At 43.7% G+C, this 27,327-nt stretch overlaps 2 protein-coding genes across 5 annotated transcripts; both read right to left on the reverse strand.

The window, feature by feature from the left end:
- Positions 1 to 1,339: 1,339 nt before the first annotated feature.
- Positions 1,340 to 26,621, reverse strand: LOC133511084 (alanine aminotransferase 2-like). Of its 4 annotated transcripts, none has more exons than XM_061839686.1 (12): positions 26,487 to 26,621; positions 21,677 to 21,863; positions 11,839 to 11,928; positions 11,622 to 11,730; positions 10,990 to 11,123; positions 9,831 to 10,074; positions 9,320 to 9,399; positions 9,112 to 9,248; positions 7,809 to 7,983; positions 7,544 to 7,699; positions 5,528 to 5,640; positions 1,340 to 2,335 (listed from the first exon to the last, which is right to left on the reverse strand). In XM_061839686.1, the coding sequence occupies exons 1-12, from the start codon at positions 26,552 to 26,554 to the stop codon at positions 2,245 to 2,247; spliced, it is 1,584 nt and encodes a 527-aa protein (XP_061695670.1). In that variant the 5' UTR covers positions 26,555 to 26,621; the 3' UTR covers positions 1,340 to 2,244. The 4 variants fall into 4 exon arrangements, with proteins under 4 accessions (XP_061695670.1, XP_061695669.1, XP_061695671.1 ...); XM_061839685.1 differs by lacking the exon at positions 26,487 to 26,621 and adding an exon at positions 22,895 to 22,911; XM_061839687.1 differs by lacking the exon at positions 26,487 to 26,621 and adding an exon at positions 22,350 to 22,467.
- fuz (fuzzy planar cell polarity protein) lies at positions 22,935 to 26,604 on the reverse strand. Its single transcript, XM_061839688.1, has 3 exons — positions 26,487 to 26,604; positions 26,048 to 26,091; positions 22,935 to 25,964 (listed from the first exon to the last, which is right to left on the reverse strand). Exons 1-3 carry the CDS (start codon positions 26,512 to 26,514, stop codon positions 24,660 to 24,662), a joined length of 1,377 nt encoding a protein of 458 aa, XP_061695672.1. The 5' UTR covers positions 26,515 to 26,604; the 3' UTR covers positions 22,935 to 24,659.
- Positions 26,622 to 27,327: the final 706 nt, after the last annotated feature.

Here is a 27,327-nt window from a genome sequence, read left to right on the forward strand (position 1 = left end):
TGTAAAATTTTATATATATATAAAGTTTTCATTGAATCACATTTGAATTGGGACTAGGAAAAGTCTGGACGATGATGTGGCCGTGTTGTTTTCTCGCCTTCCGCCGCTTTGACCGGCACTCCGGCGAACGTCGGCTCTTCAACAAAGTGACTTTCGAGTTGACCAAAAAAAAAAAAAAAAAAAAAAGAATTTGAGGCACCGGCCGGCAGCTTCTTGAAGCGTTGGGCCGCTAAAGCGCTCGACAATTCCTTCCCGCGGTGCCGACGGGCGTCCGCGTTAATGACGACTTGTTTGGCTCAATTCGTTTCCGGGAGTTCCGTTTCACTTCGCAATCAACCGGAACAATGGATGAAATGAAGCCAGAGGGGGGGGGGTGGGGAGGACGGGGGGGGGGGCGGGGGGAAGTCAACTAACTACCGTTCGAACCCCCCCCCCCCCCGCGACAGCCACCCGCTATTGGCACTTTGGTTTTGTTCAGCAGTAAGTTCTGCAGTACTGGACCACAAACACTTAACAACTCAAAAGTCATATTACATTGATTATGCTTTTTAAAAAAAAGTTGTTTTGATAACAATTACCATAAATCATTTGTTGTATAATTGTAAGTAGATGGAAAAGTTTATTTTCCTTCCTATGGGGATTCTCAAAGTGTGGTACGCATGTCACAAGTACTTTTTTTTTTTTTACTTTTATATACCTATTACTTGAATGCAGTGTTAATGTTCAAACTTTCCATAATGTTACAGTTGATTGCAATAATATTTAAGGTAATTTTTTAGAAATAAAATCTCTGATTTAATACACTAACTATTGTGCTAGTGTCATCAAAAATTACGCACAGTACCTAGAACTTGTTTTAAAACACTTTATAATACCATATATTACCATACATATTAGAATTATTCTTTAATTGAACTTGAAAATTAATACAGGTACATTAATTTTTTTTTATTTTTAGAATTGAGGTTGTCTTATTTTTTTATTAAATGCAATTTAATTATATTGACTTTTTTTACCAGTTGTTTAATAAAAAAAGAAACGCATATTACTTTCATTTACAATAAATTAACCAATTATTGATATAAAAAGCAAAATGTGAATTTAAAGAAATGCCATTTAACAAGAGTAAAACTGAAAAGACAAAAATGAAGTTAGAATTGTTCAAGGAAAAAAATTTTATAGGAATAAATTCATGTTAAATAAAACAGTTGAAATGCAGAAAATAAAGTAATATTGAAAGAATTTAGGAGACACTTTGTAATATAAGACATCTATTTTTGTTAATCATTTTGCAATATTATAAGATTTTTTTATGGCAGTTGTAAGACTGAAAATGTTCATGTCAGGAGAAAAAATATTTTACAGGACAAAAGGATCCAAAAATGAATTTTATGAGAATAAACTTAATGTTAAGATTTTTTTTTTGTGGGAAGAGTTATAATTTTGTGACAAGTCTTATTCCAAGATTAAAGACATTATACAGGAAAACACAACTTCACATGCAAAATAATGTAGTTTTTTTCCCCTAATTTTATGAGAATAAAGTTGAAATATTACAGTGCTCTTTCTTCTTAGTTTCCTCTTTCAAAGCAACTTTATTACCGTTGCATTTGCTTCTTAGAGTCTCCCTTGTTAGCATATTGGAATAAAATTATGAAAGTACCACTGAAACTAACTCCCCTCACCTTTATACGTATTATGGAAAAAGGAAAACTTTGACCATAATTGACTTTTGCGTATAATACAGGCCTGATTAATGTTTGAATCGCTCATTCCATTTTTTTTTTGTCAGTGCTCAGCGTGTTCTCTTTATTGTTCACAGCGAGAAGAAAATGGCTCCTTAGTCATATTACAATTTCTCCTTTAGTATATTATTACAAAAGGAAGCAAGCACGACATTTATTTTGGGCATGCAAATCAGTCACGTACGGCCTGCGGCAATGAATACTTTGTGGTTTGTTTCATTAAGCAGCATTAATTGTTTTTTTTTTTCTTTAATTAAAAAAAAAAACCAAAAAACTTTGGCACGTATTCTTCTGTACTCGCCATCCACGCTGTGCAACAATTTTGAGGCAAGTTTAGTTTTGATAACGTCCGTGTGGAGGAAGGAAGTGCGATAGAAAGAAGAGTCCACGTTGAAGGCACTTAAAAAAAAAAAAAAAAAAAAAAAAAGGAGGAGGAGGAGCATCGGAATTTTGCCAAAAGTTCTTGATTGAATGTGTGTGTTTGAGAAATGGAGGGGACTTAGGAGTACTGCTTGGTGAACCTCTGGTGGAACTCCTTGACTTTGCTCAGGAGGATCTTCAGCTTGTCGGTGGGAGGCAGAATGGTCATCCTATAAAACAACAATAATAACAGGTTTCAAAACATTTGTGATATTTTTCATATTTTAGAAGGATACCAGCACGACAATAATACCGATACTTTTGTTGGCGCTGTCTGATCTTTTTTTCTTATGTTTTCGGCAACAAATTCAAAATGAAAATGTTTGGGAAATAATTCATAATAATAACGGTCGTCAATTTTGAACATGCACTTGTTTGTAGCGTAGTCAGTTGAATATAGATTGAAAAGTATTTGCAAATCCGTGCATTGTTTTTATTTACGTTTTACCCGAAGTCCCAACGTCATCGAAATGGAGTTTGTAAGTGCGGCCGCCGGCCGGTGTGACAAACTGCTGCTTACAAATGAGCCGATGAGTCTACTAATTGCAAAAAAAATAATCGGTGACTCATCAATTATCAGAGTAATCATTTATAGAAGCCCTGACTTTGATTGAGGGGGAAAAAAGTCTCAGAATAAAATTCATAATTAATTCCCTCCCAGCCTTCCCAGTTAACAAATAAAAGACTTCTAAAGCTGTTAATGGCAGTCAATGTCTTAAAACATGACAACCAATCGAAGCTAAAGAGAAACTTTTTTTTTTTTTTTTTTTTAAATTCTGTAAAATACATTTTTCATAATGTTCATTCATTTTGTCATTCATGTTGAGTATGTTAGGCGCCCCGCTGCTGGAAAGCGTTGGCCTCACAGTTCTGAGGTCCCGGGTTCGATCCCGGACCCACCTGTGTGGAGTTTGCATGTTCTCCCCGTGCTTGCGTGGGGGTCTCCTCCGGGCACTCCGGTTTCCTCCCAAATCCCAAAAACAAGCGACATTAATTGGACACTCGAAATTGCTCATAGGTGTGATTGTGAGTCCAGCTGTTTGTCGAGATGTGCCTTGCGATTGGCCGGCGACCAGTTCAGGGTGTACCCCGCCTCCTGCCCGTTGACAGCTGGGAAAGGCTCCGGGACTCCCCGCGGCCCTCGTGAGGATAAGCGACTCAGAAAATGGATGGATGGATGGATGGATGTTGAATATATTGCATTTCTCTACAAACTACAGTACAGTGAATTGCATTTATTTTTTTAACCTTTTTAAAATTCTGTTGAAGTACACCTTTTAAACTGATGTGCAACACATTTAGAATTGGATCATTTGAGTATTTTTTTTATTTTACTATATTTAGTCATATTTGTGCTTAATATTAGTGACTCACATTTGAAAAATGTACAGGTGTGGTCAGTCATGCCTGCAGATATAAAGTTGCGGACGTGTGTTCTATTTGTAATTATGAGTGTACCCCTTTAAGAGTGGAGGGGGGCGGTGTCAGGTAAAAAAGGAAGCAGATGTAGGCTGAGCAGCAACTCGTTGTTAGAGACTGCGTGTTTCTGTATTGAAAAAAATGTTTTATTTATATATATATATATACATATATATATAACACATATATATATATAAAACAAAATAATTTCAATATCTATGTATTTCTACTCGTAACAAATTTTACGCGCGTGATTTTTCGTGCTCGACTGTGCAGATTTGCGAGTGCGACGGCGAGCGGGCGCGTACGCACCCGTCAAATCACAGCGACAGGTTAGTGTCTTAAAATTACAACTTAGCTTTTAAGAGCCAAAACTCGTTTTCTGTGAACACTTAGGCCTACTAAGCTAATGTATTCGAATGTTGGTCATAATGAAAGTACTTTGAGATCCAAGTATTTTTAGGAGGTGTAAAAAAATGCTACAAAGACGGTTGCACAAGTTTTCATTTCTCCATGAGCCTATTAAAATAAATACAATTTGAACTTTGAAAAGTATGTATTCAACTCATATTCGAAGTGCTTTACGAGTAAAATTGCAGTGCCGTATTAAGAGTCTTTTTCCCAACACCGGCGCGAACGCTGTCAGAGAGCAAGAGGACCGCGTTGTGGAACCGAGCCATGCGTCTTCGGCGGCGGGAGCGTTTAAAGATTTCCGCCTACTTTGAAGGATCACCGGGAAGAGAAACGGTTCAATAGCGGCGATAAAGCAGAAAGCTTCGCTTCCTAATTTTGCAGGAGCGGATACAAAAACAATCGATCCATCTGCCGCAGAGTCAATAAGCAACTCTGGCCTCAAATACATACGGAGAGGAATTCATTAAGATGCCTTTCGAAAAAGTTCTTTTAAGAGGACAACATCGGAAAGAACAGACTTTTTTTTTTTTTTTTTTTTTTTAATGTGAGACAAAGTCCAGTTTCAAGTCACAAGCCCAACTTGGTGTTGACCAAAACAAATAAGGATTTACAGTAAAGCCTCGGTTCTCGAACGTCCCCATTTTCGAACAAATCGGTTTTCGAATGAATTTTTTTTGCTTCTGTTTTAGAATGAAAATCAGTACTCGAACACCCCCGACAAAACCCGGAAATAACATATTGCGCGCGGCCAGACCAGCTGACCCACGACGCGCTTTGCTGTGAATTCCCACGGCGCCGAAAAAACCCGGAAATAACATAATGCGCGCGGCGCAACCAGCGGACTTTTGTGATTCTGTATAACGCGGCCTCTGTACACAGACATGTCCCCCGGTAGTGACTGTTGTTTTTCTTTTTATTGATTATTAACCCCAAATGGTGGCTCCAAAGAAAGCAAGGAGCTTGTTTAAAGTTATTCTGCACTTTTGTCAATAAAAAAAAAAGTTTACAAGGCTGGGGGCCGAGTCGTTACAGATGCGGCAAAGCACTCCCAGCTTAGCGTACTCTATTACTAAAACATACATTTTAAGCAAAAAAATACTCTTAAATTATTTTCTTATATAAAGTATTTAAAATATACATGTATTTTATCAGTTTATGATCAGGGAAAGCTAAAAAAATACTTTAAAAAGCATATTTTTTCAGGATTGGAACGCATTATTGCTTTTTCCATTCATTGTAGTGGGAAACATTGCTTTGGTTTTCGAACAAATCCCTTGTTGAACCGTTTTCTGGAACAAATTGCGGTTGAGAACCGAGGAATCACTGGACAATCATAAATATTGAAACGCTTTACCATTTACGACAGCTCACCGTGACTGTTTACCACCCACACCACAGAATAATTGCTTGTGTTGATCTTTCAGAGATATTAAAAAATGAGGCAATTTCATACTTTAATCGGAAGCGAAGGAAAACGTTCCAACTTGCCCCTATTATTGGTACGTGTGTACTCTGCCGCGTTTGTGTACCTGAAGTGGTAGGTTCCGTCCTTCTGTCCGAAGCCGCTCCCGGGAACGAGGCAGATCCCCGTCTCCTCCAGCAACCTCATGCAGTAGAACATGTCGGGCTGTTGTCCTTTTCCCTGAAATAAAAATAAAAATAAAAATACATAAAAACAATGCAGGACCTTTGTCACAACACCCCTCCATTGTGGGCTGCTCGTACAACATTTAAAGGTAAACATTTTGTGTTACGATAACCTCATTTCAGCAACAATTAAAAGTCAGAGAAAGCACTACATGAAGCTCCTCAACTCATTTCAACATGGTTCCTTGGCACGAACATACCACAACATTTAGAGTCTGCAATGAACGTAACAAGCGCGTATTTGAAATGTGGAAACGCGCTGAAGTAAATGGAGAACACGCTAACCGGTACGTCTCAATAGGAAAGCCGAGACTGCGACTCAGAACTTTGCCGATCCAAACGCTGCTGCTGCATAAAGCCGAACAAAATTCGGTTATTTTTAATGACCATTCAGCATTGAGTTGGTTTGGCCTTCGAGTTTTTCGCTCCACCGAGGGCCGTCAGAGTTGCGATTGTGTCTGTGAGAACGCGGCGACACTGAATTACCTTTTAAAATCCTAAAGGTACTGAATTCACCTTTATTTTCAAACAAAAAAAAATAAAAATACAAGCGTTTAGGGTTTACCATTCGATAGTGAAGTGGGCTCGGATAAAAGAACATGGATTTGTTTTTGAAGGGGTTATGTATTGCGAACGTATTATTTAGAGTGCAAAGCTCTTGAGCCTTATTCACGATTGCCGTTCCGCCTCCGCGTTGGGCCGCGGCGCACGTTCCTCTTCCAGAAGCGGCCTTCGAAAGACTTCAGACGGCCGCATCACGTGCTCGATTTACACGGAACCAATAGATTCCGCTGCGAGGCGACGGGCAACGCACGAGGACGGCTGACTGATTACGGGGCCCGCTCGCCTTAACCGTGTCCCCGCGGCGTCGCGGCTAAACGAGCCGTCGCCGGTTCGGAGCGCCGGCGGATCCCCGATGTCGCTAGCGGGGATCAATGGCCGGGTCGGCTGACCTTTTCGTCGGTGGAACTAATCAAATTCTCGCTCTTGGCGGACAACCGTGTTGCCTTAAAGGGCTTTTTTTTTTTTTTTTTTTACACAGCTTTGTGTTGTAAAACAGTTCAAATGTATTCACTGAAGGCGTGTGAAAATTCTCAAAGGACAGCACACAAATGGGGGCCAAGTTATGGAAAGTTTACTTTTTATAATTGTTGCATTTCCACCAACTCTTATGCAACAAGTGGAGATAATTTAAGTAATAAATCCCCTCCACCACCGCACTTTTACAACCTATGAAGTGACTGCCAAACTACGCTATAATTCAGAAACCATCCATCCATCCATTCATTTTCTTTGCCGCTTATCCTCATGAGGGTTGCGGGGAGTGTTTTGGGGTGTGGGAGGAAACCGGAGCGCTCGGAGAAAACCCACGCAGGCGCGGGGAGAACATCCAAACTCCACGCAGGCGGGGCCGGGATCGAACCCGGGTCCTCAAAGTGTGAGGCCAACGCTTTCCCAGCTAATGCAGAAAACCCACGTCCAATGCGACAGCCCTGCACTTATCTTGAAGGTAAGCAGAGCTGCACTAAGTTTCGACACAAGACCGCTTGGTGAAGTTGGGGGTGCGATAGTGGGACAGTTTTGCTTTTGGTGATGTGTCCAAAATAACGCAAATAAGCGGTGGATCGGCGGATCAGCTGGAAAGTGTTAGCCTCACAGTTCTGAGGTCCCGGGTTCGATCCCGGACCCGCCTGTGTGGAGTTTGCATGCCGGGACCCTTGTGAGGATAACCGGCTAAGAAAATGAATGGATGGATAGATGGATGGATGGATGGACCAGGGTAAAAAAAAACAACAAAAAAAAAAACAACAACAAACAGATGATTGATCCATCCATGATTTATTTTTCGTGTGGCGCACAAAAAAAAAAAAAAAAAGTTTTTACGGGGAAAGACGTACCGCAGCTTCTTTGACAGCCTTCTCTGGAATGCTAATACGAGGGAAGGAGTACATGGCGCCCTGCACAGGATTGCAGCTGATGCCAGGCACGGTATTCAGAACCTCCTCCGTCAGTTTGGCCTTGTCTGCTAAGGCACTTAGGGTGGCTGTACGCTCCTGAACGGAAAGGCAAAGGCAAAAGGTCAAAAAAGGGTAAAAAAAAAAAAAAAAAAAAACTCACGTTATAGTCTCTTTCATTACATTATTATTATTATTCATTTTTTACCTTCATGAATTTGTCGTACGACGGCTCTCCGGGCTGCGGCGGGTTGACCACGAGGTCCATCAGCGCCTGTCCGGGAACGGGCGGGCATAGGCGCACCGAAACCAGCTTGGTCAGCTGAGCTTTCACCTCGTCGTCCATGTTGATGATCTCCATGTAGCCGCCGCGGAAGCCGCACCTAGAAGGAGAAAAAACAACAACAAAAAAAGTACGTGAAATGATGCGTTAAGACTGGAATATTGATAAAAGGTCATTTGTAAATGTTTTTCATTTGACATTTAAAAAAATAATTGAGTATCTACAGGTGCAAAGAGGATGTTAAGACACCTGGAAAATTTTTGAAATTGTCAGAAAAAAATATAATTCCCCAAATCTAAGACTTAAAAAATAATCTTAAATAATATGATTTATTTAAAAAAAACGATCTAACAAGTAACAATAATTAAATAAAAGATTTCTGGTCTCGAAATGGAAGCGTGAGTCTGTTTTTAATTGTACTGGCTAGATGAATAAAAAACTTAAGGCCACTTCCGTCAAATTTACAAACTCTCATTAGTAGTGTGCAGTATATATATTTTTTTTAATTTATTGCGGTAATATTTTTTTTGACATACTGACACTTCTCCGCTGATGAATCAACGACGCGATGCGTTTACCTCGGCGCTACAAAAGCAACGTGGACTTGATTACGTTACCGAAAAGAGCCGAAAGAGCGCCAACAGCGGTCAAACGTTTTGGGATCCGAACGGGAAAAATACCGTCATTTTTCCTGCCTATAAGCTGCGACTTTTTTTCCCCCTCACACGCTTTCAACCCTGTGGTTTATGCGGCTAATTTGTGAATTCTTTTCAACGGCCACAAGGGGGCACTCGAGCGGAAAAGGTAAGAATGAGACCGGAGGGAATATATGTGCCGAGGAAGTGACTTTTACTGATTTGGCCCTGTTAGCACTGCGCTAGCGTGTTACTGCCGTGTCTAAGTGTTTTTTTACCGGTATGTTTTTTTTTTTTTTTTTTTTTTTAACCGGCCCTGTTAGCGCAGCACTAGCTTTAGCGTGACGCTCTCATTAGCGCGGCAGTGCTAGCGTTAAACTCTCTGTGTGCCGTCATTCTTTGTAAATATCTCGTGTTTTCAGCGTGGGCACTTACGGCCTTTACACAGGTGCAGCCAAATGGTATTTCCTTTCCAAATGTACTGGGTGAGGCTTATAACCAGGTGCGCACAGTAGGACGGGGAATTACGGTAATAACAACACATGCAGAAATGAACAGAAAGAGAAGTGCTTGGGGGAAGAGTTCTCACTTACTCTCCCATGTAACATTTGGAGGTGGAGTGGAAGGAGGCCAGTTCCACCGTGTTGGAGTACTCGGGCCCCATTTCGAACAGCACTTTCTTGAAAGAGTGGAATTGGCACCCATCGGCATAGACGTTATCCTGGTAAACCTGGCGAGAAAAAGGGCGTCACGACCAGGGGCGTTTTGTCTGCGAGCGAAGCGGGTTGTCGATAGAGTTACCTCGTCGGCCATGAGGAACAGACGCTCCTTGGCGGCGAATCGGATGACGTCTTCGATGCACTTCCTGTTCTGAACCTGGCCTGGGGGGGGGGCAGAGACGAGCAATCGTGTGTTGCTTTGCAGCCATCTAGTGGCTATACTCAAAGGCAGAGTTATCCATTCATTTTCTTATTCCGCTTATCCTCACGAGGGTCGCGGGAGTGCTGGAGCCTCGCCCAGCTGTCAGTGGGGTAGACCCTGAAATGGTCGCCAGCCAATCGCGGGGGACATGGAGACAAACAATCACACTCAATCACACCTGTGGGCAATTTAGAGTGTCCAATTAATGTTGCATGTTTTGGGGATGTGGGAGGAAAACGGAGCGCCCGTACAAAAACCCACGCGGGCACGGGGAGAACATGCAAACTCTACACAGGCGGGGTCGGGATCGAACCCGGGACCTCAGAACTGCGAGCCCAACGCTTTCCAGCTGCCCCACCGTTCCACAGTAAAGCCCGCCTCGTGCCTGTACCTGTGGGGTTCCCGGGATTGATGACGCACAAGGCTCGAGGGTTGCAGCGGCCCCGGGCCTCGTCCAGGGCCCGCTGCAGCTCGCTGATGTCCATGCTCCAGCAGGCCTCCTCGTTGAGGTAGTAGTTGATCTGCACGGCGCCCAGCTCGGCCAAGGCCGCCGAGTACAAAGGGTACTGCGGGATGGAGATCATGACCCCGGTTCGGGCCGCGCCCTCGCCGCACACCAGCAGCTTGAGCATGGTCTGAACAGGACGGAAAGAAAAAAAACAAGTCGTAGTAATTTAACATTCTCACATTTCTGTCAACTACCATGAAAGCAGACTAATTATTTTGTGTTTCATTTTTAAAAATAGACATTTTACAAAACAACTGCTTTTGGTTTGAAAATCAATAATAGAATTTTTTTGCCCATTTTTTTTTTTTAATACTACAAACCAAACCAGTGACAATCATAATCGATTTATGTTTGTGTATTTTCTTCATTGTCGATTTCAAAATAGCAGTTTTTGAATAAAGGATTGTAAAACTTCCTTTTATCGGATTTATCAAAAAAAAAAAAAATTGGACAGATTACTAAATTACTAAAATGGTTGTTAGTTCCAGCCCTAGTCTAATACTTATACAACATATTGAGTAATACATCTATGTATTTTTACATCATTGGTGCTCTCTGGTGGTCATCATGTGCTACTACAACTCAGCACCCACTACAACTGAGTGCTTGTGCACAAATTGTAGTTTTACATCCATCCCTCCATTTTCTTAGCCGCTTATCCTCACAAGGGTCGCGGGAGTGCTGGAGCCTATCCCAGCTGTCATCAGGCAAGAGCCAGGGTACACCCCGAACTGGTCGCCAGCCAATCGCAGTGCACATCGAGACAAACACCCACACACAATCACACCGAGGGTCAATTTAGAGCGTCAGATTTAATGTTGCGTGTTTTTGGAATGTGGGATGAAACCAGAGTGCCCGGAGAAAATCCACACAGGCACGGAGAGAACATGCAAACTCCACACAGGCGGGGATCAGAACTGTGAGGCCAACGCTTTACCAGCTGAGCCACCGTAGTTTAAGTTACTGTATGAAGTTTTAGTCAGCAAACGCACCCTTTAACTGTTTTTCTACATGTGATGAAATAATATTAAGAATTCTTTACCACGATGCCATCGCTGGCCCCCGTGGTGAGGTAAATGTTGTCTGGGTCGCAGTGCACGCCGCCGTCCCGTTGCTGGACGTAGCGGGCCACGTCTTGCCGCACAGAGTCGATGCCTTGACTGGCACTGTACGAACCTAAATAATAATAATAATAATACATTAAAAAATGTCAGCAAAAGTACTTCGAGTTAAGCTTTAAATAGCCCCCAAAATGACAAAAATATAACTGTATGATGTAAAATGATGTCAAAGTATGATGCAGTTTTTTGCCAAATTCTTAAGCGCTGATCGGAATTTTCCTTAGATATTTGTTGACTTAATCTGCATTTTATAATATTATCCTTTTCTGCTCAATGCATATGCATAATTCTGTGATCCATGACGAAATCACCCCCCCCCCCACCGCCCTCATTTACTAGTTAGTGGGCTGGATCAAAAGCACTTCCTGGTCATACATCTAAATCCCAGCGCTGGAGGTTGCCCATTCCAGAAGTACCCCTTTAAGTCGCCATGACAACAGAGACACAGAGCGACCCCCCACCCCGAGAAGGAGGCGTACAAGGGGCGTCAACGTCAGTCATGTGATATAAAAGCTTTTTGTTTGGACGGGGAAGACATATTATTGCAACACACCCATGCTGTTGCCACCGCAGGACTCCAGGATGCGGCGTGCGCGACTTTTGGCGTCCTCTGGAAACGTGCGGTCGTTGAGCAGCTCGGGGTAGGAGCAAAGCGCCAACACCTGGAAAACGACGCACGGAGAGAGGAGGAGGCGCGGAAGTCAAAGGACGTAGCCACGTTCACCACGTCGCCTTGTTAAGTGGTCACGGTTGAGAGGGGAGGGGCTTACCTGGCGGAAGAAGGTGATTGGCTGCTGGCCCATGGCATGCGCGTCCCCGATGTTGGCTTTGATGACCTCCTGGAAGGGCTTCTTCCTCCCCTGGGGGACACAACCACCGACAAACGACTTTCAAGTTGTGCAATGAGAGCTTCTTTTTTTTGTGGGGTGGGGGACATTTTTGGGGGTTTGGCTCACAATTTGTCCAATTGCAGCATTTGGACAGAAGTCAAACTTAAACGCTAGCAGATTGTGCCCTACAAAATGATGACAGATGAAGGCCTACGACTGAAAAACACGCTTTGATTCATTAGCGGCCGTTTGTTAAGTTTGTCACTTTGGCTCACATATTAACCGTTTAAATGCTCTCCAACCTAGCGCACGTCCTCAAAAACGATGGGACTTGAAACCGCAGGAAATTTTACGCCGGAATTAGGAAACTCCCAGGGGACCATCGTGTTTGCGAAAACGTGGCCGGGTTTTTCGAGTGCAACAAATCTCTTTGTTCGCACAAGTGGTACGATTACAAGTGTAGGAGCAGAATACTCGCAATGCCCGAGACTTGTTGCGCTGTTGGTTGTTACATCAGACGATGCAGATATTCAAAGACATCGTTCTATAGAATACCAGAAAATATCGATTGATTTCAGCAATTAAACACGATGGATGGTGCCCAACCAAAATACGCACACGCGTGTGTAACGATCACTTCATTTCAGGTAGGAATTATTCTTCTCAATCTCAAATTACCAAGAAGTATTTAAAAAAAAAAAAAAAGATAGGGAGTCATCTCCAATGTACCCGGAAGCGTGTTGTGGCCACATGTTAAACTTTGCTAAACCCCGAGAGACATTTTTTTTTTTTTTTTTAAGATATGCATTGTTCTCAAATGAGTTCAATGCGTATTTAAAAAAAAAGAAAATAAACCGTCGGTCACTGTGATGTTTACGTAGGTTAACGTGTGACCTCAACACGCTTCCGTGTATGGACACTGTACCCTATCCCAGCGGTTTATTTTCATTTTTTAAATACGCATTGGACTGATTTATGCACAATGCATATTTAAAAAAAAAAAAAAAAACATCTGTCACGGATAGGTTTATGAGAAAGAATCAGCTAGCCTACAGATCAGAATCGGGCCTTTTCCAAATATGGAAAATCTGATGCAGTACATATTGAATATTTGTCAACCTAGCAAAATTGGTTTACATACAAATTTTTCAGACACATACTGTTTGCATTCATAATTGGTGCCTGACCACAACACGGAATGTGCACGTGTTCGTCATATATTTCAGGAAAATTTGTGTAAATTAGGCTTCAATAAGGCTCCCAAGAAAGTGATGATTGTGCAAATAAGAAGCTGAAGTTTTGCCAACATAACTTCCCATTAAAAAAAAAAAAAAAAAAAATAGTCCAGGAACTTTTGGAGTGGAGTCACTATGTTGGATTTCGACCTGTAGTTGAGGAAATAAAATATGATGAAATGGAGTATGTTTTATTTTATTTTATATATTAGGGTGCTTACACATTGGCACAGCACTGGATGACTACAAAGTTTTTTTTTTTTTTTTTTTTTAAAGCTAAATGCCTCGTGGTCTCTGAAGTGTAACTAAAAACCCGTGGATTTGTTTTGTATGGTTGGTCGACGATTGTAGCACAGCGCAATATGAATGCAAACTTCATTTAAAAAAAAAAAAAAAACATGGGAACATAACACGGATGTCTGTATCTTCGCACAATGACACACATTACACAGTTGCCTTCAAACCTCCTAAGTGACGGCTTGGGAGGCTGGATTTATGGCATCCATAAACGTAAAGAGGTTATCTTTTGAGGGGCCCTAATGTAAAGTTCGAGTCGGCTCGCGTGCCTGTGAGCGAGTTAAAAGCAACACGAACTCGCACGTCTGCAAACAAACACGGCCGCACGCACGCTGCGCACACCAGCGGGAGAACTTTCGCGTTCAACATGAACCAGAAATCAAAACAGGCTGTTTGTCCCGTTAAACATAAGAAATGGGAGTATCGTGTCGCCTCATTGGTCAGAAAGAGGAGGGAAAAAAAAAAATTAGCCAATCAAGTCAGCCGGAGTGCCTCACACCCCAAAGTCACCCCACAGTGGGTTGCTTGCTGTCTGTTATCAGTCACTTGTAAAAAGTACATCATTTACTAGACAGTGGGAAAGTGGTACACCATATTAATTTGAGTTATCAATCTCAACGAGGAAATTAATTGTTTTAAAATGTGCGTGGCAGAGAGAATGAGTGGAGTTGCATGACAGCAACGCACATTGTGCTGGCATCAACGCGGCCGCTAAAATCCAGCCGGGTCCTTGGATTATTATTTTTTAACGCAATGATAATAAGTGGACAGCACGGTGGAGCAACTTGTTAGAGCGCGGGGCCTCATAGTTCTGAGGAGCGGGGTTCAATTCCCACCCCTGCTTGTGTGGAGTTTGCATGTTCTCCCCCCGGGCCTGCGTGGGTTTTCTCCAGGCACTCCGGTTTCCTCCCACATCCCAAAAACATGGAACATTAATTGGCCACTCCAAATTGCCCATAGGTGTGATTGTGAGTGCGGATAGCTGTTTGTTTCTATGTGCCCTGCGATAGGCTCCGGCACTCCAGTGACCCCCGTGAGGATAAGCAGCTAAGAAAATACATGGATAGATGGATATAACAAATGGCGGTACAGTGGAACAAATGGTTAGAGCAGGGGTGTCAAACTCATTTTTATCACGGGCCACATTGCAGTTACGGTTTATGTCATTATGACTTCTTCTTCTTCTTTTCCTTTCGGGTTGTCCCGTTAGAGGTCGCCACAGCGTGTCACCTCAGATGAACGTACATTTGTTTGGCAGAGTTTTACACCGGATGTCCTTCCTGACACAACCCCTCAGGGGGCCATTATAAATGAAACCACCAAAATCTTTAATTGAGCCGTCCTACTTACACATTAAATTTATCAACAACAAAAAAAAAAAAAAAAAATAAAAAAATGAAAAAAATCAAGGGTGATGGATTTTTCAACTATTGTCGATGTTTGGTAACACAAAAATGCTTGCAATATCTCAACGTCATCCTGTATGATATGACAGTTTGAAATTTTGGTTCAAATTTTAACAAAAATCATGAAAGGTGATACACATGATTCACCTTCGCGGACCACATAAAGTCAAGTGGTGGGCCGTATCTGGCCGCCGGGCCTTGAGTTTGACACCTGTGGGTTAGAGCGTTGACCTCAGAGTTCTGAGGAGCGGGGTTCGAATTCCGGCCTCACCTGTGTGGAATTGGCATGTTTTCCCCATGCTTGCGTAGGTTTTCTCGGGGCACTCCGGTTTCCTCCCACATCCCCAAAACATGCAACATTAAATCGGACACTCTAAATTGCCCGTAGGTGTGATCGTGAGTGCGACTATTGTCTGTCTGTATGTGCCCTGCGATTGGCCGGCAACCAGTTCGAGGTGTACCCCGCTTCCTACCCAATGATAGCTGCCATTGGCACTCCCGCGACCCTTGTGAGGATAAGCAGCTCAGAAAATGGATGAATATAATTTGCCTTTCACAATCAAACTGTCATTTGCTAATGTAGCGGCTCTTGAGGCTATTTTAGACGCACAGCGCAACTCTGACAAAGTACTTTCGAGCGCCAGTTTGCTGTTGGTAAATATGAACAATTCAATAAAACATCCACGGGGTAATAAAATTGCAGTGGTTACAACGCATTCAATTTCGTTCCCTGCGGATCATTTCCGCCACTGATCTAAGTAGCATAACGGACTGAAAACGAGCAATGAGTGAAAACGTCGACATATGAACCTACATTGTGTTTACTTCCTGTTTGTAAGGCAACCCTTTAGCCAGCAAAACCGTCAGCCTGACACTACGCGCGTGGCCCCGGCTACTTCCTGCCACTCAACAAAAATCAGCCCAGAGGCAAGCGACTCGCCTAAAAACACAAATTACAAAAGCCGCAGAGGTGCTGACGTGCTTATTTTGTGAGGAAACCCGTTTAGGCGACCGTCTAGCTCGGCGGATTCTACACTGAAGATGCAGATAAAAGTTTTTTTTTTCTTGTTTTTTTTTTTTTTTTTAAGGGTCTGCGTGCCGTGATTGTGGCAGCTCGTGGGAAGGCCGACAAGAAAAGCCTTGTGTGTTTCTTCTGCGTGTGCCAGTTTAATTATCAGCTTGCATGCCCATGAGGACAACAAAACAAAGGCAGCAATGTACAAAGTGCATCTGCGCCGAGCATTTATTGTTAATGTTTTTTTTGCTAGTTGAAAAAGAAAAAGGACTTGCAAAGATACAAAGAATGTAAAGTGCACAAAACTCAATTGTTTTGGTTTTGATGGAGCTTTTGGACGGTTGTCCTTTTAACAAAGTAAACAATCGACAATTAATTATCAAATTAATTACCAATAATTGTATTTTGAGGATCAATTAGAACACAGGTGTCAAACTCAAGGCCCGGGGGCCAGATCTGGCCTGCCACATGATTTTATGTGGCCCGCAAAGCCAAATCTAGAGTGTCAATTTCCATGATTCTTGGAAAAATCTGTACCAAAACTTCACATTGTCATATATCATCAATCATAAAGTTGAGATACTACAAGCATTTTTGTGTTACCAAATGTGAATACCGTAATTTTCGGCCTACAAGCCGCGACTTCCCCCCCCCCCCACATGCTTTTAACCCTGTGGTTTATGTGGAGAATTTGTGCATTTTCTTTCTAACGGCCGCAACGGGGCACTCGAGCGAAAAAGGTAAGAGTGAGACCGGTGGAATATATGTGCTGAGGGAGTGCCTTTTACCGGCCATGTTAGTGTTGCACTAGCGTGAGCACTGTGCTAGTGTATTCCTGCTGTGTTACTGGCGTGTCTCAGTGAGTTTTACGGTAAGTTTTTTTTTTTTTTTAAACCGGCCCTGTCAGCGCTGCACTAGCCTTAGCGCTACGCTACAGTTAGCACCACGCTTGTGTTAGCGCTGTACTGGCATTAAACACTTTATGCGTACCATCTTTTTTTGTAAATATCTCGTGTTTCAATGTGGGCACTTGCGGCTTTTACACAGCGGCGGCCTTTGTATGTACCAAATGGTATTTCCTTTACAAATGTACTGGGTGCGCTCTGTAGGCCGGGAATTACGGTAGCTGAAAAACACATTACCCTTGATTTCTGATTCCAAAACTAGTTCATAAATTGATGATGTAAATTTGATAAGGTGACTAAATATTTTTGTTTCACAGTCATAATGGCCCTCTGAGGGACTCCGGAACCACAATGTGGCCGGCGACAAAAATGAGTTTGACACCCCTGGATTAAAGGCTTTAAAATTGTCTTAATACTCGGAATGTCCGCCTCAGTGAATATTTTCATTTTCTGTTGTACAGATGTCATGCAAACATCTGCTTTTACTTTGGAAAACATTTTTTCGACTATTACCCAATGTGTAACTGACCAAATTACAAACTGAATCTTACTCCATTTATTTTGTAAGCATTTTTTGCAATACTTATTTAAAATAATGTCCCGTTTTTGAATAAAGTGATGAAAAAGATTGTTTTTTTTGTAATGATTCATCGATTTATGGGGAAAAAAATAACGGGTGAATCAATAATCAAAATAATTTGCTGCAGCCTTAATGGCTCGACTTGGACCAGCGACTCGATCCATTTTTCACGTGTGCTCTGTAAAGAAATACGGCGCAGCTTAGTTCCCGGTCACGGTTAGCGACACGCTTTGGCAGCGCGTCATATTTGCCAACTCCTGCCGACGTGAATATCAGCGCGGCGCTAAATATAAACAGGTGAGGTGCGAATGAAATTTCCAGCTGCGTTTTGGGGCCCAATGTAACCGCTAAAAGCCATGAGGCCATTTTATAGTACTAAATATTACAATTCATTCACTGCCATCTGAAAAAGAAGAAAAACTATTGATTTTGCACTTCCAAAGAATACAAACTTGATAATTATCCAACCATCAATTTTTTTTAGCCGCTTATCCTCACGAGGGTCGCGGGGGTGCTGGAGCCTATCCCAGCGGTCAACGGACAGGAGGTGGGGTACACCCTTGAACTGGTTGCCAGCCAATCACAGGGCACATCGAGACAAACAGCCGCACTCACAATCACACCTATGCGCAATTTAGAGTGCCCAATTAATGTTGCATGTTTTTTGGGGATGTGGGAGGAAACCGGCGTGCCCGGAGAAAACCCACGCAGGCACGGCGAGGAGATGCAAACTCCACACAGGTGGGGCCGGTCTCGAACCCGAGATTTCCAGCTTTCCAGCTGATCTGCCGTGCCTCCACTTGATAATTAATTTTCTATAAAATACAAAAGATTGACATTCGACTTTCCTTAAAAAAAAAAAAAAAAAGATGTTTGATTTTCCTGGATATACAAACTACCGGAGCGGCACGGTGGGCTCACAGTTCCGAGGTCCATGGTTCGATCCTGGACCCGCATGTGTGAAGTTTGCATGTTCTCCCCGTGCCTGCGTGGGTTTCCTCCGGGCTCTCTGGTTTCCTCCCACATCGCAAAAAAACATGCAGCATTAATTGGACCCTCTAAATTGCCCCTAGGTGTGATTGTGAGTGCGGCTGTTTGTCTCCATGTGCCCTGCTGGTGTCTGACAACCAGTTCAGGGTGTCCCACGCCTCCTGCCTTGTTGACAGCTTTGTGAGGATAAGCGGCTAAGAAAATGGATGGATGGATGGATGGATACAAACTACCGACGTTGCACCTCAGTAAAATAACACCAAACTAGAAATATTGTCAAAATATTGTCGTTTGACTTTCCAAAAAGTAAACAACTCGAAAATTATTTGTCAAGGCTCCAACGCATACTCGTTCCAAGTTCGCACCTGTATTTGTTCCTAAACTTGTTCTAAACTGTTTAACGACAGAGCTCGAAAATCAAACAAAAGGCGACGCTTCTTTTGGTGCTCTCTAGTTTCTAAGTGCAACACAACGCTGTGATAAATCCTCTTCCGTCCTATTTTTTTAAAGACTAAAAATCCAAATAAAATACCTCTTGGTAAACCAGAGAAGGTTTCCTAGTGGTCCAAGGTCACGGCTGTCCACCCTACTAGGGGGGCCGGACACTGGTTTGTGCAATCAGAGGCTCGCCACATGCAGCCCAAGATGACATCCATCCATCCATCCATCATTTTTTTTTTTTTTTTAATAGCGGTTGTCCTCGTCGTGGGTGAGCTGGAGCCTATCGCATTTGACTTTTGGCGAGATCCTGTGTACACCCTGAACTAGCCACCGTTCACCAGTGCCCCGCGGGGGCTGTTTCACTCAAGAAGTTGACAGTTTGACAGTTTTTCTACTTAACAAAGGATAAAAGAGGCAACGTGTGCATCGCGAGTCAAGCCTTTCACTCCAACAGACTGAAAACTGATAGATATTAAACGTCCAAAACAGTACTGTAATTTCCGGCCTATAAACTGCGACTTTTTTCACACGCTTTCAACACTGCGTTTTATGCAGTGATGCTGCTAATTCGTGCATTTTTCTAACGAACTCGAGTGGAAAAGGAAGGAAGTGACTTTCACCGGTATGTCTTTTTTATACCGGCCCTGTTAGCACTGCGCTAGCATTAGCGGTGCGCTAGTGTTAGCGCTGTGCTAGCATGTTGCTGCGCTGTTTCTGACACATCTCAGTGATTTTTACCGGTATGTTTTTTTGTTTTTAACCGTCCCTGTTAGCGCCGTGTTAGTGTTAGCGCCGCGCTAGCGTGTTTCTGCTCCGTTACTGCCGCATCCTAGTGATTTAGGTATGTTTTTTTTTTTTTTTTTTTTTTACCGGCTCTGTTAGTGCTGTGCTACCATGTTGATACTGTGTAGCTGCCACAGATTTTTTTTTTTTTTTTTTTTAAACCAGCCCTGTTGATGCTACCGTGTTGTTGCTATGTTAAGCTAAGCTATTAAAACTTTGAAAACTCTTTCTGTGTACCATTTTCTTTGTAAATATCTCGTGTTTCAATGTGGTTTTCAATGTGGGCACTTTTTTTCCTCTGCACAGGCGCGGCTTATGTATGTACCAAATGGTATTTCCTTTACAAATGTACTGGGTGAGGTTTAAAATCCGGTGCACTCTGCAGGCCGGAAATTACGGTAGTCGACCAGGTAAAGAAATGTCGCTGGAGGCCTCGGCTGGGATAAAACCTCAATGATTAACCAACAGATGGACTTTGCCAAGAGGATACGGGCGCAAGCGGCGAAGCGATAACCCGCAGAGTCGTCATCGGAGGTATTTTTGAAGTGGCGATGACATACGCGAGCAGCTTTTAGCAGGAGAAAGTAAATATACCTCATCCATTTTCACCCCAGTGGTAACACAAAGCTGTCGTTTGGATAAAAGTTCACGTGGCGCGTGAGCCAATGTGTGCCATTCTTCACGAGGTTGTTACATTTTTGTAAAAGTTATATAACCATCGTTATCCCCTGGAAACACTTCATTAGGAACGGCAGAATTTTTTTTAAGAAGATCCAATGCAAAACGATACATAATATGCACCGGAGATATTTTATTTTGGACTAATTATCTTTTGTGGGTGCTGGATGTGCCCCAAAAATTCATGGAAAATATTTCAGAAATGCTCAGATTAGTAGCGTAAACCATAGCATCGCACATCATAAATATTCATTGATTATATCTTTACTTTTCAAATTTCTTCGACTACATTTTGCACAATTTTATTGCCTGACTCTCTTTTATCACACAGAGAAAATGCAAGCATATATTCAAATATCAAGAAGAAAGTGGCTTTGGCAGGGGTCGCCACAGTGAGTGACTCGCGTGATTTGTGGGGCGCTGTTTTTACAATCAATGCCCAATTAATATCACGACAAATGCTGATTGGCAACCTCCCCGGGTAGTGGGGAGAATTTATTAATGTGACCCCAGAGAAGTTTGTGAACTCGCCAAAACAACCTAAACTGTTTGGAGCATTTTGCCAAACATTTTTGCCATTAGTTGTAGCGCTGCTGTCGGTGTCATCCGAGAAAGATGGCACGCGTGATACTTTTCATCATCTATGAGTCGGAAATGATAAACTACTGAAATGTTGATTATTGCTCTTATCAATTAGAGCACAGATGTCAAACTCAAGGGCCGGGGGCCAGATCTGGCCCGCCGCATGATTGTATGTGAAGGCAAATCATGTGTACCAACTTGATTTGAACATGATTTTTTTTTTTTTTTTTTTGCTCAAATCTGGACCAAAATTTCAAATTCTCATATCATAGTAAGCATTTTTGTGCTACCAAACAACAATGGTTGGAAAAATATATTACCCTTGATTTCTGATTCCAAAACTAGTTCATCAATTTCATGTGGAACTATGATGAGGCGGTTTAAGGATTTTTATGGTTTCACAGCCAAGTACAATGTGGCCCGTGACAAAGATGAGTTTGACACGCCTAAATTAGAGTAACGAAAAGTGGAGGGCATTCACTTAGACAAAACATTCTTAGGAAGAATTTAATGACTTTAGGTCAGGAAATTAGAGAATTTTCTCAAAGTCACAATTTCTAGTTGATGATATTCATGAGCGGGTTTGCCTTGGGACCCTAAAATGTCTAAATGCATCCCTGCAAAGTTCAGTAATGTCACTTAAGGTTCCATTTTTACATATACTCCCGTGACAAGGTTAAAGAAAACTAAGTTTGAGTATTTTTTTTTTTTTTTACCTTGGAGCCGATGTACCTAATAATGCGACTAATAAGTGTTAATTCGTAAACCAGTGAAAGTTGCAATAAATCACGCTTAAAGAGTTTTGGAGGGGGACACACCAAAACACGGTAAAAGTCAAAGTGAAGGATTAAAAAAAAGGGACCCACCTCAGAGAGTTCTTTCTCCAGCTCCACCGCCCGCTGCACGATGGGCCCCCGCACGGCGTACTCCACCATCTTCACCGTGGGGTTCATGGTGTCGATGGTCAGCACTTTGCCCCGCGGCGAGCCTCCGTTCTCGGCCACGCTCTCCTTGGGCAGCCCGCAGCGAGTGGCGCTCAAGCCGGCCATGGCTCTAGCGGGCAGAAGGGGAGAGGTCAGTGAACGCACCCCGGCCACGCCACCGCCACCGGAGCCGCCGCGAACGGCGAACGCTTCGCCCCGGCCTCTCGTCAGACCGAGCCGGGCGACTCTGCCGTGCGACAGCCTCCCGATCCTGGCCGCTGCCATGTTCTCCGGAAAAGTTTTTCGCCGAGTTCACTCGAGAGAAGTTTCGCGACGAGCCGAACAAGTGCAAGCCGCCACCTTGACCGAGAGTCCCTTTTGGACTTTAATCGGGGTAAAAGTCCAAATATTAAATGATGGCAAACGCCCAGGGGGAATAAAATCTAGGAGATTTTCCAAAGCTTCCACTATATGTGTATTTTTTTTTTCTTTTGGGGAGGGGGGGGGGAATTTGGAACAGACTGTGCACACATGGCAACGCTTTCAAGTTGAGGGTATCCCTCCCACTTTCTTTATCCTATCATCCCTCCCCTTCTAACGTCGCTACCCAACCCACCGGGTTCGGTTCTGCACAAGGTTTGGACCCTTGACGGTGACGGCGAGGCTGGATGCAACAGTAAACGCACCACGGAGGAGACCATAAAAGAGGGTTTTGTTTTTTTTTTTTTTTTTTTTTTGGTCCTCTCTAATGCCAAATAAACAGGCAGGGATGAACGCTCCTCCTATTTTGGACTCATCCCCTTTTATTCAGATCTGCTCGGGGGGCCCCAAAAAGTGTCCGGAGTTATGTTTATAAATGGGTCACTGTCTAAAAATCGCACATTTGTGGCAATAAATTCACATTTTCTACAGTGTTATGACAATAAATTATGGCGTTTGCTCGATTTGGGTTACCAAAATTCTAATTTGGGTCTTGTGGTGAACATGTTTGGGGAAAATGATAGCTTACAGACAGTTTAAAAAAATAAAAATAAATTAGAACATAACACATAGTGTCCACTAAATACAGGGTGCCCCCTACCCCAAAAATATATACACACTTTAAATAATATTTGTAAATTCTTTTACACGTTTAAAAAATAGGCAGCACGGTGGCCTCACAGTTCTGAGGTCCCAGGTTCAATCCCAAACCCGCCTGTGTGGAGTTTTCGCCTTCTCCCAGTGCCTACGTGGGTTTCCTCCCACATTCCAAAAATATGTAACATTAATTGGACACTCTAAATTGCCACTAGGTGTGATTGCGAGTGCGATTGGTTGGTTCTCTCTATGTGCCCTGCGATTGGCTGGCAACCAGTTCAGGGTGTACCCCGCCTCCTGCCTATTGACAGCTGGGATAGGCTCCAGCACTGCCCTCGACCATTGTGAGGATAAGCAGCGAAGAAAATGGGTGGGTGTTAAAAATTATTCAAATTACAATTAACATCAGGTTTATAATTATTTAAAGTGTATACATTTTTTGGGACACACTGCACATTTTATAAAGTTCCTTTCAACAACACGGATATTAATAATGTTTTAGATTATAGTTTATCATAAATATTCATACATATTTAAATGAGAAATACAATAATCAATTTATTGGGGAAATATAGAAATAAATTGCAGTAAGATGGTTGAACAATTAATACTGCACTATTTTAATAAAAAATAACATATGAAATTCAGTCTTAACGAGGGCATCGCTTGTCCGCAGCCATCTTCCAGTCACCTGCATGGTGAATTTCAATCAGGATTCGGTCTGGACTCTGGTTTTGTGCTGGAGCAACAAGAACAATGAAGAACTAGCACACGTGACATGATTACATTTTGTTCGTGGGATATTCAGAACGCAGCAAATCGCAAAATGGGCATGTGAGGGGGGAGGGGGACACAGACAAACCAAAGGACATACTGTCATCATATAGCTGCATTTTTATCATAATACATTTCACATAGACAGCATTCAATGATCATATCAATCTAGCCACCATGCTAAACGGTTCAATGAATACCTCCTTGACAGTCTCAATCAAAGTCAAAACTGATCATTATCATCTGTGGATTGGATCTCAACGGTACGGTGTGTTGGCCTCACAGTTCTGAGGACCCGGGTTCGATCCCAGCCCCGGCTCTGTGGAGTTTGGATGTTTTCCCCGTGCCTGCGTGGGTTTTCTCCGGGCACTCCGGTTTCCTCCCACATCCCAAAAACATGCAATATTAATTGTCATGTCATTATCCAAGCCAGTTATCCTCACAAGGGTTGCGGGGTAAGCTGGAGCCTATCCCAGCTAGTTTCAGGTGAAAGGCAGACTACACCCTGAACTGGTCGCCAGTCAGTTCCAGGGCAGATATCGACACCATCACAGAGCAAGAATCGATCCCACGCTGCCCCCACCAAAGGCAGGCGTGTGTACCATTACACCATCAGTGACTCCCAACATTAATTGGAGATGCTAAATTGCCCCAAGGTGTGATTGTGAATGCGGCTGTTCGTCTCTCTGTGCCCTGCGATTTGCTGGCAACCGGTTGAGGGTGTACCCCGCCTCCTGCCCGTTGACAGCTGGGATAGGCTTTAGCACTCCCTGCGACCATCGTGAGGATAAGCGGTGAAGAAAATGGTTGGATGCATTGGAAACTAGTAATCAACGTGTGACTTCAAATAGGAAGTGCTTCGTATGGTCAACACACGGCTGAGCATGATGAAGATGATGTCTAAAAAGTATTGTTGAGACTAGCGGGAAATTTGGGAGTTGACTTTATGCCCCCATAACGTGTTTGTGTCGTCTATTCAGAACAGCGAGATAAGAAAAAAGCAAAAAGTTGGCTAAAATAGATGCAGAATCAGCTTCGGACTTTTAAGTCTTGGTGGAGGTTAGAAATGGGGTCATTAGAAACCAGTAGGGGTAGTAATACTTGAGAGAGTTTGTGCAGCGATGTTGCTCAGGGCGAACGTCGGCGCCGTCGGCAGTGCCAGCAGGAACAGTTGATGCTGTGGCGTCTGGAGTGCAAAACTTTTACACTCGTCTGTGACCAAATAGCACTGCTGCGGCTGGTGGGAGAATCCACAAACAAAGTCCTCTGTGTTCCCCGGGCGGGCGCCGCCCTCCTTCGTCGCGGCGGCCTCCGCCTCCTCCTGCTTGAAGTAGCGGGTCATGCAGAAAATATAGAAGAGCTTGAGGAGCTCCCAGCAACGGGCCACAGAGGGCAAGGGCGGGTCGCTTCGGGGCCGGGCGCACGAGGGGGCGGGCACGCAGGAGACGGCGCGGTGGCTCTCGCGGTTGATGAGGAGGAGGGCCAGTACGTCGGGGCGTACGGTGACGGACGGGGGGAGGCAGCGTTCTCCCAAAGCGAGGCAGTCTCTCAGGGCGTCTGTCAGGGGCGACCAGAAGCGGCCCACCAGGGCGCTCTCCGCCCCGCACAGGGAGGGCGTGGGGCCGCATAGCACGCACACGTCGGCCCCCGGGAGCAGCTGGAAGCGGAGAAGGCGGTGGGCCACGGTGGGGCTGCCCTGAGGGAGGAACACCGGGTAATCGCAGGAGGCGGCGCCGGAGTCCGAGAGGATGCGCATTAAAGCCGAGAGCAGGACGATTTCCCGCGGGGCCAGACGCCACCACATCTCCGTGGCGGCGGCGACCCGCCCGTGGACCACGAGGCAGCCAAACTCGCTGTCAGCGGCTTTGGCGAAGCTCTGCACGGCCTCCTGGAGGAGGTCGGGCAGCGGGGGCAGAAAGCAGTCGGCGCAGAGCGTCAGGTGGCCCAGGACGCCCGGTCGCCGGTCCTCCAACAGCTCATCGATGAGGCCGAAGCATGAGCGCAGGTCTCTCTTCAGTCGCTCCACGTTCCTCGCGTTGACCAGCTCGTCCTGGCCCAGGACCATCACCATGCAGCTCCACACGTTCTCCAGGAGGCGCTGGAGATGCAGGCGCTCCCCTTTGCTGCTGTCCGCAGCCTGGCCCGCCTGCTGGGCCGCGCTCACAGCGATGAGCATCAAGCTGTCCTCGAAGACTCGCCACAGCACCCTCCCGCCGCCCTCCGTCTCACAGCTGGACAACAGCACCCCTTGGCCTCTCCCGAACATGTGAACGCCATTCAGGGAGCCGATGATTGAGAAGGGGAGCTGTCTGGAGGCGCCCCTCGTAAATAAGGGAACCCCGCTGTTAGCTGTCAGGCACACAAGCTGTATGGACCCCTCCTGGAACATAATTCTCGGGCTTGGCGGTTGTTTGATTCGATCGATTATTTTTGGTTCACTTTTCGACTTGCTGACAAACTCACGTTTTCTGTGCTCTTTTTGGAATGTCGTAAAATGACCCAAAAATCTGTCGAAGAGTGTGGTACATTCGTATCATGGAACTGTGTTGAAGTGACACATCCCAAATGACAGACAACCTTTGTATATCAGAATCTAAATGTATTAAAAATATGATTTGCACATGGGGGTAAAAAAATATATATATATATTTTAAGGCCATGTCGCCCAGCCCTACATCATGCTTATGAAAGTGATGATGGGTCAAATGTGAACAGTCATGTAGCTAGCTAGCATGCTAGCTCGCTACTCACTGGCGGATGAGCCGCTAGCGCCAGATGCTATTACCACTACACTAGTTGGACATCAAACTACAACTATCATGCAGCAAAGGTGGACTTTTCTCTTTTTATTCCACTAGCAGGTTTTCAGTCACGAACATGCCGGGTGAGGGAAACGGGTTACCGTCGTTTCCACAGCAACGCGGTCCCATGATTCATTTCTTCGACCGGCGTCGGCGGGGAGCGTTTCATTTTGGGCCGGTCCGAAAGCAGCCTTAAACGGTGCACTCGTCACGCGGCCGCCTTTAGACGAACGTCGAGTCTTCGCGTAAAGGCTCCAGTCTCTCGAAGTCAGTCAGATTTTTTTTTTTTCAAAGTGTTCCTCTTTTCATGTTCTTTTTTTAATGATGTGACATCCGTCTTCTTCTACTACTAATACTGCTTCTCTTAGCTTTGGTTGGTGTGTGTCTGCCATCATCTGGCGAGAGTGTGAATATCCATTATCGAAATGAAGTCAGTAAGCATAATAGAAAATAAATTCTAGACTATTTTGTATTGGTTTTTATTTCACAAACATTTAGCACACGTTTTTTTTTATCGATAAAGTAATGTTTTTCGTAAAAAATGTGTGACGTTTTTAAGCGCTATTCTCGCGAGATCTGCTTAACCTGTCAGAGGTATTCCCTGCAATACATTTTATTCAATAAATTTGGGCTAAAAGTATACATATATATAGAGAGAGATGAGAGAGAGTTTTATCTTGATGGAAATGTGTATCAACATAATTACACAAATTAAACATGCTACGTATGGATTAGCATAACTGACCACATTATAACATTTTCTTAATTTTTTTATGTACTTCACTTTCCTGTCCTTTACATAAAGAAAAACACTTTCGACAAGTTCTCTATCAACATTGACAGCTATTTTGATTGACAGTATCAAGCAGAAATGTAATTACCGTGTATTATTGTTACATTTAGCTTCATTAGATATTGAAAATATAAAAACTTATTGCTCCA

Source organism: Syngnathoides biaculeatus, chromosome 13 (assembly GCF_019802595.1).
Source record: "Syngnathoides biaculeatus isolate LvHL_M chromosome 13, ASM1980259v1, whole genome shotgun sequence".
In the NCBI taxonomy this organism is placed as follows: Eukaryota; Metazoa; Chordata; class Actinopteri; order Syngnathiformes; family Syngnathidae; genus Syngnathoides; species Syngnathoides biaculeatus.

Excerpts from the sequence above, each read along its gene's own strand:
- LOC133511084 (XM_061839684.1), bottom strand. The coding sequence starts at position 22,018 with ATGGCAGCGGCCAGGATCGGGAGGCTGTCGCACGGCAGAGTCGCCCGG. Across the intron at positions 10,075-10,989 it reads GGGCCAGCGATGGCATCGTG|ACCATGCTCAAGCTGCTGGT; the intron begins GTAAAGAATTCT and ends CGTCCTGTTCAG. Across the intron at positions 9,249-9,319 it reads TGTTCCTCATGGCCGACGAG|GTTTACCAGGATAACGTCTA; the intron begins GTAACTCTATCG and ends TTTTCTCGCCAG.
- fuz (XM_061839688.1), bottom strand. The coding sequence starts at position 26,514 with ATGGGACCGCGTTGCTGTGGAAACGACG. Across the intron at positions 26,092-26,486 it reads GCGTTGCTGTGGAAACGACG|ATTTTTGGGTCATTTTACGA; the intron begins GTAACCCGTTTC and ends ACTCTTCGACAG. Across the intron at positions 25,965-26,047 it reads CCAAAAAGAGCACAGAAAAC|GAGGGGTCCATACAGCTTGT; the intron begins GTGAGTTTGTCA and ends ATTATGTTCCAG.